This window comes from Cyprinodon tularosa, unplaced genomic scaffold (assembly GCF_016077235.1).
Source record: "Cyprinodon tularosa strain WSP-4 unplaced genomic scaffold, ASM1607723v1 ctg56, whole genome shotgun sequence".
Classification (NCBI taxonomy): domain Eukaryota; kingdom Metazoa; phylum Chordata; class Actinopteri; order Cyprinodontiformes; family Cyprinodontidae; genus Cyprinodon; species Cyprinodon tularosa.
Window position 1 is genome coordinate 72,647 of NW_024039296.1, and position 12,257 is coordinate 84,903.

The window sequence follows — 12,257 nt, forward strand, 5'->3', positions numbered from 1 at the left end:
AGAGACAAAGTAATAGATAAAGAGAGGGAAATGAGAGATAGAGAGACATGGGGGGAGAGGAGAAAAAAGAGCAGAAACAGGCTATCTTAATTGGCCTGTGTGGCCACACTGGGCTGTGATGGTCCAGGCCTGCCAAACCCTGTGCCTCAATAGTTGGCCAGGCCTAACATGCATCCCGTGCATCCGGCCAACCACAACTAACTCCAGTGTGCTCTTTGGCAGTTTCCAATGTCAAGCCTAAAAGAGCCGTGCCACCCACATCTACACTCTGCTCCGATGTTCATGAATCCTCTATGACAAAAGATGGATGTGAAAGATTTGACAACTTGACTCTTTTCAAGCTGTTTAACTAACGGTGAGATCCCTAGTGGAAGCTTTACAGGATTATTTCTTGGACATTAACTTTTCCATGAGACTAAAAAAGAAAGCATGTAAGCCGGTTATGGTGTTTGCTTAGCATGTCAAAAATTTTAATCTAACTCAGTCCTTCGCATTAAAGCCCCCACCATTGAAGTCATTTGAATAAAATGTGTAAAATGTGCATTTTAGACACAATAAACAATAAAAAATACTTGCATGCACACATTTGAAAACATTTCAAATAAAAAAGGATATAATTAGAAAATAAAAAATAAGAAAACTGATTTAATTGAATTTAAAGACAATGATAATAAAAGCTAAAGTAAAAGGTTCAGCTTAAGCCAATTTTTTTTATCTTTAGACTGTTAGCTTAATAAATATCACCAAGTACTGAGTTAACTATTTTTTTAAGCTGACAGACCTAATACAAAGTAGTATCAGATCGCTGTTTTCTGCTTAAGAGTATGAAATTCAATTACAAAGAGAATTTGTGCTACAAATAGGTACAAGTTAAATGAATAGATAAAGGATTTCATTTTTAGAATAACAATGTTTAAATCAATTTAAGGGTTGAGTCTAACTTTAGTAACAGTAAGCATGTGTGAAGCAGGCTTAAGGTATCTTTCTGCGTTAAAGTATGAATTTAATGACTGTTGTTTTAAAAATCAAAACGAAAGCAACATATTGCACTCCAGTTCTCTCATGGCTATTTTTTAAAATGTTAAGTGCCCCCACCCTATCTGGTTAAGTCAAACAGAACATTCTTGAGTCCCCCAACCTTCCTGCCCCCCAACCCACCCCTAGGCATCTCTCTAATGTTCTTGTTTCTGGTCGCTTCACTTCAGTCAGACTTGTGCTCCTCCAATTTGCATACATACCAAAGATCCAGTTTTGTTGACATTTTTGCACAATAACACAATGCATCAACCAACTATATTCAAATCACCTCTTTGAAGCTACGTCTCTTAAACACATCATCAGTTCTACTAGCCCTGACAGGTTGACTTATTTCAGTTTCACTTATGTCATTCCATGTCCTCTCGTGAAGGAAATTGATTTTATCTCCATAATTTAGAGTCACTCTAAACATCTCCAAGTAATAGATTTGGTCACAGAATGCACACATTAACAAACACACTAAAACCTGAAAAGTCCTTTTTCAATTTACCTTTAAAAAAAAAATTCTTATTACAGACACATTAAAGTTACTTTTACAAAACCCAATGTATTTCAGCTGAGCAAACATTATTTTTTTTGTTTAATCAACCTGTGCTTTTTTTTAAAGCACACAGTCCTTCAAAGTTACGTATTAAACAGTCAACGCTAACGATTCATCCATTAATCATATTACATTAATAAAAATGAACCGAATTCACATGTCAGATGTGTAAACTCATGGAAAGTTTAGCACACACATGTAAATGCTCGGTATGTACTCAATGTGTGCGAACGTGCAGCATCTGCTGTCTCTTGAAATTGGCACACAACAGCAGTGTTTTTATGAAATGGGGAATGAACCCCATTGTAAAGTATTAAGGTTTCATGGGACAAGCATAGGTGATTTAATAGAGCGATTTATGACCATAAAACATGGCACATGAGCTCCTGCAATAATACCCAAACATGCCTTTCCACTCTCCCAGAGGGAAGACATGTGCATCTCATCACTGCAAGACAAAAAAATGTGCTTTAAGGCCAGAATTAGGATAGATTCTTGCATTTCTGGGGGCTAAGTCTATTGTTTAAGTCAAACTGAAACTTAGAATGAAGTGCCTCTATAAATCTGGTAAACTCAGATAACCTCTGCAGCCAAACTGTTTAACTCTAAGGAAAACAGGCACTGCTCAGTAAATCCTGCCTAGTAACAAACATCCCCTGAGAGGCTGTTCCACTTTCATGTGATAATTTCAGAACTAAGAGTTGCTTAACAAAGTGAGAAATGCACACTTGAGACTGGACTGGTGTGCTAGACACCCATAACAATAGGTTCAATTTAAGGGATGCATGCAGAAGAGGAATCACAGAGGAGTTGTGGGCATTGTACTTGTAACTTTGTGGGTGCTGATTTAAGGAATAACTGTCTGGCAGATAAACAGGAACAGACAAGCAGTCATGCAGCCAGGCCGTCAACTGAGCAAAAACAGGGAGAGGAGGGGGAAAAAAGCGAGCTTAAAGCAGCTGGAGATTCTTTGCAACATCTCAAGATGTAACAAATCATTTGCAGGGCGCACAAAGTTTAAGCAATATAAAATACCTCAGAATTTGCCCAAAGGCAAATTCACTGACAGAAGGCCAAAAAAAGCGTACCAGAGTTTTAAGAAAAAAACAACAAAGTCAATTCTTTAGCCACATATATGTTTGATAAAATGTTTTTTATTGATATTAAAAATGAAAGTACATGAATTGTGCATTTCGGACAATCTAGCGTGCAGAGATTAAATCAATAAAATACACAGGCTTGAGTGAGCTGCTGACACAGAAAATGTTGCCTTTGTTATCTCTTCATTTGCAGCGAAAAGAAGTGGTTGTCTTTAACGCCATTCATAACAACACTAGAGTAGCCTGTTTGAACAATACAATAGTGAATGAATGCAGTCCTAGCAGGAAAAATATAAAATATAATAATAATATAACATTTATTATAATTGCACTGCCTGCTTTTGTTGCACAACTGAAGTAGAATATAATCAGACACTTTGATCTCTCAAACAAAAATAAGACGTAAAGTGTTCTCTCCACTCTACGCCACAGTACTTAATGGCGAGCATCCATTTAGTCTTAGTTCAGGTCGGGCTGTGTGACCCAGACAAGGAGAGATGAAAACTCTACCATGGCACCAATATACCTTGTTTTTCTTTGTTTTTGTCATTTTTCCTAACATGGCCCAGTCAGTGGTTTGTCAACAGAAAACAGCAGCATTGTGACCAGATAGGGGTAGCAAAGAGAAGGAGATTATCACTTTAACTCAGCAGCAACTCCACTTCTTATCCTGAGTGCCTCAGAAATGGTTCAGTGTGATAGCCCTTCATCAAATGGTAATGGATGCATTAGTGGGTGATTATGAGGAGTGAATGTAACCCAAGACCTTCTGCATGCCATAGAGAAAGAAAGAAAGAAAGAAAGAAAGAAAGAAAGAAAGAAAGAAAGAAAGAAAGAAAGAAAGAAAGAAAGAAAGAAAGAAAGAAAGAAAGAAAGAAAGAAAGAAAGAAAGAAAGAAAGACAGACAGACAGACAGATAGATAGATAGATAGATAGATTTTCTCTTTGACAGGTGGTGACCTGTAGTTCACACTCGCTGGTTGCTTTCATCACTATGACATCATGAGGGATAAATAACTTGTCTTGAGTCACATGTAAGTTAAACCAAAAATATGGTTCACGCAATATCATTTGGGTATCTTTATCCTACTGAATTACACCTGGTCATCAATACTAAAGTGGCTTTAAAAATGATTGATTTGATTTCAAATCAACAATAAGTATCTATTAAACCAATAACTGAAAAAAAAACACTCCCACATCAATGCTTCTGGATATCCATACCATCATTTAGAGTATATGTGCCTATTTCTGTGAAACGTTACACCTAAATCGATCCAGGCTATATGTCGCTGTTAAAAAAAAAAAAAAATTAATTTACTTTTACTACTTCAAAATGAGAAAAAAATTACATTATTTTTGGTACAAAGCATCTACAAAAAAGCCTTACAACTCCAATTGGAAAAACAGAGATCGTACAAAATAAATCTGTCAGTTGAGCATCAGTGCTACGTATATTATTTGGACCAATTCTTTTTTCAAATATATCTTATAATAAAATAAATAATGCCTTTATACAGTGCCCTTATTTGTATTTCAACAAACAAACGAAAAAAAGAAGAAACAAAAAAGCTTGGCGGCTCATTATGCAAGATACAGCTCAGACTAGAAGGAAAATAACATCCCTGGAAACTAATAACAATTTTATATTCATCTATATATATCCTTATGTGCATATATATATATATATATATATATATATATATATATATATATATATATATATATATATATATATATATATATATATATATATATATATATATATATATATATATATGGTATTTTCAAGTATTTGTTTTCAGGCAAAAGCAGGTGAATACTACTGATATGAAATTAAAGTAAAATGTTAGTTGACAATATTGCTCTTTTTTCCCTTTGAATTGAAATTTTGTGCCTTTTTTTAAACTGTAAAGTTACATAACAATAATAACCATGAAAACAAACCGAAAAAATAAGAAAATTAAAATGCCTAACTTGCAAAAGCAGGAATGTCACGGTACCAGAAATTGACAGGGTTTTCCTTTTCTTTTCAATAAAACATTGATATGAAAAAAGACAAAATAAAATATAACCATTATTAATATCATCCCACTTTGTTTCTTTGTCCATGCCATGTTTCTGTTGAAGCAGTCTGCAAAGGCATGGCAAACAAGAAGTACTGTCCCAAGACTACAGTATAGTCCAGAGGGTCCATGGTGTCCCGCTTTTGTCCGAGGTTGTGCTCCATGTTGTCCAGCAGCCTCAGAAGAAGTTTGGGTCACCTCTCCATTCTGCTCATCCCGGCAAACTGGTATTGAGCAACTGCTAAAACTCGCCACGAGCCTAGATTCCAACACAGCCCATATTTTTTTCCTGTGACTCTTCCCCCCTTTTTGACAATGCCACTGTGAGAAGCCCCCAACATCCTTTATTTTCCTTTCTTTATTTTAAAGTCACACTTTCCTTAAAACGGAAAGTTTAATATTCATTCAAAAAAGGAAAACAAAAGCACACTTTCAACCTCTTCTTTGAGTCCATTCCCAAAGCTAGCACCATGACATTTTTTAAGCTAAACGTTCATTGTTCATAAAAAAATAGTGCCTTTTTTTGTTTACTTTGACGTAATCCGTGGCAATGTGCAATTCTGCAGACTCTTTTCTGCTTTTTGTTTGTGATGAAAAAGGTGCTGGAACAGGAATCTAATTTTGCAAAATAATTCCTTACAGTGTGGAAGTCCCTTTATAGGTAGAGGTGCAAACTAATAGAGAAAAAATAACTAAGAGAGGCTTTCTTTTGTCTCAGGACAAAGTGAAAAAAAAACAAAAAAAAACAATGTGGAATGGATTCTTTCATGCAAGTTGTTCTTCACTTTCGGTTGTCTTCCACCAGGATGAAAACGAAACATTCTACGAGGTGTCCCCTTGACACTTGGAAACACAGGTCTCTTTCATCTTCCTTCTCACTCCCCTTGCGCCTTTTTTCTCTTTTTGCTCGGGGATCCACCTGAATTGCATTCAGCTGAATTGCTAGAGTTCTGTTCAACTCTTATGTTTGTTCCTTTTGTATTGGTGACTGAAAGTGGAGGGGGCAAAAGAGGACAGGAAGAATGTGAAGGCATGTTTGTATGCCAGAGGAGGGTGGGTGAGGTTTAGGCGGAAGAGGGGGGTCATTAAGGAAGGGCCGGAGGTTCAAGACGTGGTGGACAAGAGCAGGGGGGAAGCACTGGTGGGCCCGGACAGGGCAGGGGAGGTCAAAGAGAACTGCCAAAGAAATGACGTCAGAGACAAAGCTATAATCCCCTAGTCTTTTTTTCGTCACCCTCATACTCTTGTCTGTGCAAAGGGCTGGCAGCGGGCTCACTTGTGGTTGACAAAGTTGTCCGTGGTGTGAAATACAGGGGGCAGTTTGCTGGGAAGGCTGATCAGGGGTCGATGGAAGATTGCCTGCTCCTGGGCTTTAATCTTCTCTGCCTGCCTTCGAAACTTTCTGGCCCTCAGGATGGCAGGGACACCCCTCCGGAGCCGTTGGGCTGCCTTCCTCTGCCACACCTCGTATTTGGAATACTTTGCGGTGACATGCAGCTTCCTTGGGGCTTCCTATTGTGGCGCGCAGGCAGAAAAACAGGAGGAAAAAGGGAGAAGAGGAAGTCAGTTCATTAGCAGAGATAAGATTACTATTCAAGTGCTTGTTACAAAAAAAGAAAGTCTTGTTTGTTATGCAAAAACATTTGGTCATTGTTAGGGCTGCTAAAATGGAAATCAAATGTAATTCTTATGGTGCTGAACGTCAAAACAACCTCGCCTCGCCTCCAGCCTGCCCTTGTTTTGGTTCCCTCAAGTGAGAGAAGCTGTCAATAAGTGCTTGGCCTCTTTAGCATACCGTTATAAAGGAAAAGTGGCCACTCTCCCCTAATATACATATTAGCAGCACACTGTCACTCAAACAAAGTAAACTCATTACAGAATATCTATGCTAAGACAGACAATTTTAGGTGTTGTCTGATCACTAGTGATTGAGACCAGTTGACGCACTGGCAGCTGAGCTAGCTGGGATTAATGCGTGAGTAGCCAGCGCTTCCAAGTGAATGGCTTGTTTTCGTCTCTGCCACTTGAAGAGTGTTTACACCCCCTCTTCATTCACTCCAGAGCTACTCGATAGCCCAAAGAACGGCTGGCCCCAGAGCAGGCTGTACCCATCAACTCTCCCCACTGAGACACACTGGGGACATGTCCATACTAATTCCCAAGTGGCCTGTTTTTGTTAACTTTACAGTGAGAGCATTTGGTATTTTACATGTTTCTGAGATACCCCAATAAAATTGTTTATAGAAAAATCAGGCATTCTGGGATTGGAATAAATTTAGACAAGATTGCAGTCCTTTGACTGCTTATCAGTCAATTTAAGCATGCTCTTTTGTTCTGGATCAGCGCTCAGGCACTTAAAGGAATAGTACACCCAAAACATGATTAGCCTTCATTTTCTACTCACCCCCATGCTGAACAACACTCTGGAGTACTTTTTTGATATCTCAAATGCATCTGGAGATCTGGGAGGCTTCTTGCTGTCTGCTGACATTCAAATAATGGAGGTCTACGGTGCCCGAGACAGAAAGGTCCATAAAAGTCCACAAAAACGTGTCAATATTCCTCCATACTGCTCGTCCAATGTATTCCAATTGTCCTGAGTGGGTAGCATCCAGAATTTACTCGAAACGAAGTCATTTAGAATGTTTTTAGAGCATAAACAGTAGTGTATAGGATTTCCTGAAAGCGCGCACATGCGCGTTCACGAGCCTACGGAAGCCGGCAGACCAAACCAGCGCATTCAGCTCGGCAAAGAACTCCTGCTCTTCCTCAACACTGAAGTCCTCAGACATTTTTCTTTCGTTGTTTCTTTCTTTGCACAGGTAAACAGCACATTTCTTCTTCTACGCTTGCATTATCAGCAGAGCAGATGCTGAATGCGCACTTTCATCTGGTTTGGTCTGCCGGCTTCCGTAGCGTCCTGAACGCGCTGGCGCGCGCTTTCAGAAAATACTATACACTACTGTTTATGCTCTAAAAACATTCTAAATGACTTCGTTTCGAGTAAATTCTGGATGCTACCCACTCAGGACACTTGGAATACATTGGACGAGCAGTATGGAGGAATATTGACACGTTTTTGTGGACTTTTATGGACCTTTCTGTCTCGGGCACCGTAGACCTCCATTATTTGAATGTCAGCAGACAGCAAGAAGCCTCCCAGATCTCCAGATGCATTTGAGATATCAAAAAAGTACTCCAGAGTGTTGTTCAGCATGGGGGAGAGTAGAAAATGAAGGCTAATCATGTTTTGGGTGTACTATTCCTTTAACCGTGAGATTATTGACGCTGCAATCTCTAGAATATAATGTACTGTGACTGTTCTAATGTTTTCCACAATGGTCAGCACTTTTCAACTGCTTAACATTGAGAACTAAACAAGATAAACCTGTTTTTGTGTGAATTTTAGTCTGCAGTCTCTGTTTCGGGTGAGATATGAGGGCAGATAGAGACCTGGACTACGCTTTGTGTTGTTTGTTATTGCTGTTTGTACCCACCTGCTTTAGTGCGGGCATGACTGGTATGCTCTGTATAGAAGAGGACGACACGTCTCTCTCAGACTTGGCGGGTTTGGCACAGTATTGCTCCAACAGGTTGAGGTCACAGCTACGGAAACAACACTCCTCTACAATCCCACGGTTCTGGGTGCGCCGGTTGTTACCCCTGCTGGTTGGCCTACCTGAGAAGAAACACAGAAGGAATGTAAAAATTAAATGAATGGTTAAGGACTGAAAAAAAAAAAATTTTTCACAGTATCGAATTAGGGTTGTTTATGCAGGATTATTTCAACAATCATGGCAGGATTCAGAGAAAAGAGGATAAAAGGAAAGTTGTGACCAATAGCAACAAATATTTTTGTTTCACAGGGATAATCTGATTAGGTCTCTCTGGGAATCCTACAGTGAGTGGATTTCAAGTAAACAGCATGTCCTAAGTGATAAAAAGCAGAGAAAATATTTCGAAACACTGAAGAATAATAAAAAGAAAAATCCATTTCAAATTGAATTTGACTAAAGAGAGAATGCAAATACTAAAAACAAATCAAGGGCTATAATACCAGCAATACACATGATCAATAAATGCTTTGTCTGAAATTTGACCCCCACATTAAGTCAGAGGAATCTCATTAGGCCAATGGCTAGAGTTGATTAGAAGAATAGTGGGTCATCCAAAGAGATGGAGGAACAACTGTCTAATGTCTCTGTGATAAAGACAACATTCTGCTCATTTTTCAAAAAGCAAGACTAAAAGCCAGAGCACATGTTTTAAAGTATATACTTTGATTCTAACAGTTTGGTTTCAGCTAGCTACCTTTAAAACATGTGAATAATAGTTGTAGGTCAATCCTATTATTCACATGGTTTACAGCTGATCATGGACACTCAACTGGCTAAAATTGGACTGCTTCTGTTGTCCCTCCCTTTTTAATAGCAAATTCACATATTTGAACATTTTATAGTTATAGTAGCCCACCATGGATGCCTTTTTTGAAATTCAGTGGCAACTGCAGTTGTCTGAAATAGAAACAGACTCTAGGCTGACTACCTTAGAAGATAGCCTAACTAACCAACCAAGCAGATTTAATCTGCTTTTTATATCACCTTCCATAGAGCAGAACAGCAAAAAAACAGCTCAGAAATGCCCACAATTTATTCAGTGTTAGAGAGTAATGGTCCCAACTCTAAGGTTTAGAATGCAAGCTTTAAGGAGCAAGCCAATGAAACAAGAAGACTGTAATGAAATAAGAGCAGCAACTACCAATCTATAACAGCTTCTTTGTATCTAGTGGGCCGCATAGTGCATGGGAACATCTTTGTAATTTAAAATATTAATAATGTATACTTGTTGATTAACAATCAAGCCAAAAAATTGGGAACCACTTACACATATACAGTCAAGACTGCAATAATAATAAATTTCTATTGTTTCTGCACTAATTGGAATAAAAATCGGTGATGGCAAATTGTTACATTTAATGCCTATATGCTGCCAGTATCTTGAAACAAAAAAAAAAAAAAAATGGTAGGTCTATAATAAAAAGATGTAAGAGAACAAACATAAACTTATCCAACAAAAGGATTCAGGACATCTAATCAGCCAACCCCCACCATCAAAACTCTAGAAAGTATAAAACCATGTTGATGATTTTCTCTCCTCCTGACATTAAGTATCTCTATCTCTCTCCCTCACTCAGCTTCTTTCTTTCAGTCCTACCAGCTCATCAGTGCAGTCTGGCCTGGGAATACTGGTGCTGAGGTGAGTAGTAATGCCTCTTGGGGTGCTATTACTTCACTGATAAACAAGCAGCACATTGTATCGCAGTGGTTGTGCATGTTCCCTTCGCCCTACCGGCCTTTTCATATGCAATGAGAAGTGCAGGCTGCATGAGCAGACCTGGAGAGGCACAGCTGGCTGCAATCTCCCTCCCTCTCCCTGACGCTGTTTGCGCGCACGGTATTGTGTGTGATGGTGTGTGCGCTGCATAGGCGTTAGTGCGTGAGAAAGAAAAACAGCAAACACGCATACCACGCAACCACAGACAGTCTCAGCTATCCAAACAGATGTGAAACAACAGAGAGAGAGAGAGAGAGAGAGAGAGAGAGAGAGAGAGAGAGAGAGAGAGAGAGAGAGAGAGAGAGAGAGAGGAGGATAGCGGAGAGAGCAGATGGAATAAAATAAGAAAGTAGGCGAATCAACATTTGCGCGATGCGTTTATGGAGACACTTGGAAGAAAAAAGAAAAAAACCTACTGAAATAGAAGCCTCTGTCTTCGCACACAAACTGTAGCGCATCCACCAGCTCTCCACCACACAACGTCTCTGCCGAGGCCATTTCCACAACGTAGAGTGTGAGAGCCAGCGCAAAGAGCGCACGACTCGTCGAGCACATCTTTTTGACCTGCAGGGGAGAGAAAAAAAATTAAAGCATAGCAGTATGAAAAAATGACAGCTTTGTGATTTATAACAACCGCAGTAAAAAAATAATATATAGAAGAATAAAATCATAGCCAGATGTTTAGTTTTGTAATGTAAGAGATTAAAGTCTTAAAAGCTGTTTTACGCACTGACCTAGTAACTCGGGAGGGGAAAAAAGTCTACTCTGTGAGTCAGATGAAATCAAATAAGCAGACTCAAACACAAACCAAGTAAGCTACCCGATTTTTATCAGCTGCTGTCATGTGTTTGGCAACTGGGAGAAGTGCTTATTCTAAAGGAAAATGTCACCAGTATCTTTAAGCTTTCACTCTCTTACACAACTCCCCCCGTCTACCCCAGAAAGTTGCAAGGCCGGCTGCTCGATAGTTAACTACTCCGAAAAGACAGACTCAGCATATAATTTCCCCTTGCTCACCCCGGAGTGAGCTCAATGACCCTCAGACCTACCGCCCCCTGTCTGCCGGCAAGGCGACCAGCTGTTCCTGCGCCCTTGTCCGGCGCACGGCGCACCATCCGGATCAGGGGAGATTAATAAATGACGTTTTCATTTCTTTAACTTTCACCTTGGACTCAAAAAAACCAAGATTTTGTCATTGATTTTCTTGCATCCAAAACTTTCTCTATTGCATCTAAAATGATAAATCCCTCTCGATCATAATGCAGAAAACTGATGGAAGCATCTATCTCCCCTCCTTTGCGCAAAAAGGAGAAAGGAAATATATCCATATAGCTCTATTGAAACCTCTCCCGGCTCAAACTGCAAATCTGCAACTGTTTGTTCTCCAGTTACCTTAATCCTGCAGCTCTCTGTTCTCCGGCAGGTGTGGCAAAGTGAAAGATGTCTGGATCTTTGCTGGGTTTCCATGTCAGATGGCAGTAGAGTAGTCAAAGTCGCGGCAAGTTATTTTGGTAGGCGATGTTGCAGGTGAGTTAATTTCCCAGTTGGTGAAGCTATAATAGAGATGATGTGTGAGAGGCTGTCCCAAAGACAAGGCGACAGGCAAAACTTCTCCGGGAGAACTATTATATACCAAAACACGCCCCTTACACCCGTCCCACCGCCCTCGCTCCTCCTCTTGATAAAAAATGGCCTAGAGATGTTACATGGAAAAGTGCTTACAGGAAAGAAAAAAAAAGAAGAAAAAACGCGCAAAAAGAGGGAAGAACAAGAGAGGAGAGAGCGAGAGTCACCAAATTTGGATCTCTTCCACTGGCATTTTCTGCGTTTACGCACTGTAACCTGCAATCATACTGTTTACACAAGGCGCAGACTGAACGAGAATAGTTCGTAATTCCTGCGACTCCAAGAAAAATGTCAATGTCTCCGCCCTGCTGTAATTAAGATTAAGATTGAGTGGAATCACTGTGCCCAGAGTCTGCGGGCAGTCCTCTGATTCAGGTGTACAAATGAAAGCCATTAGGGGAGCCAGAGGTGGTAAAAGGGAAATATTGGACTGTGCTTATCCTTACTGATACTGATGCAGATAAGCACGCAATGATAACTCTAAAAATTGATTTAAATAGAATAATAAAACCAGGGGCGTTGCTAGGCACAAAGCTTTACTGGGGCACTGGC

General features: G+C 39.6%; 1 protein-coding gene across 1 annotated transcript; it reads right to left on the minus strand.

The window, feature by feature from the left end:
• Positions 1–5,036: 5,036 nt before the first annotated feature.
• On the minus strand, positions 5,037–11,691 carry igf2b (insulin-like growth factor 2b). Its single transcript, XM_038305557.1, has 4 exons — positions 11,472–11,691; positions 10,496–10,643; positions 8,243–8,424; positions 5,037–6,257 (listed from the first exon to the last, which is right to left on the minus strand). Exons 1-4 carry the CDS (start codon positions 11,544–11,546, stop codon positions 6,018–6,020), a joined length of 645 nt encoding a protein of 214 aa, XP_038161485.1. The 5' UTR covers positions 11,547–11,691; the 3' UTR covers positions 5,037–6,017.
• Between the last annotated feature and the right edge of the window lie 566 nt (positions 11,692–12,257).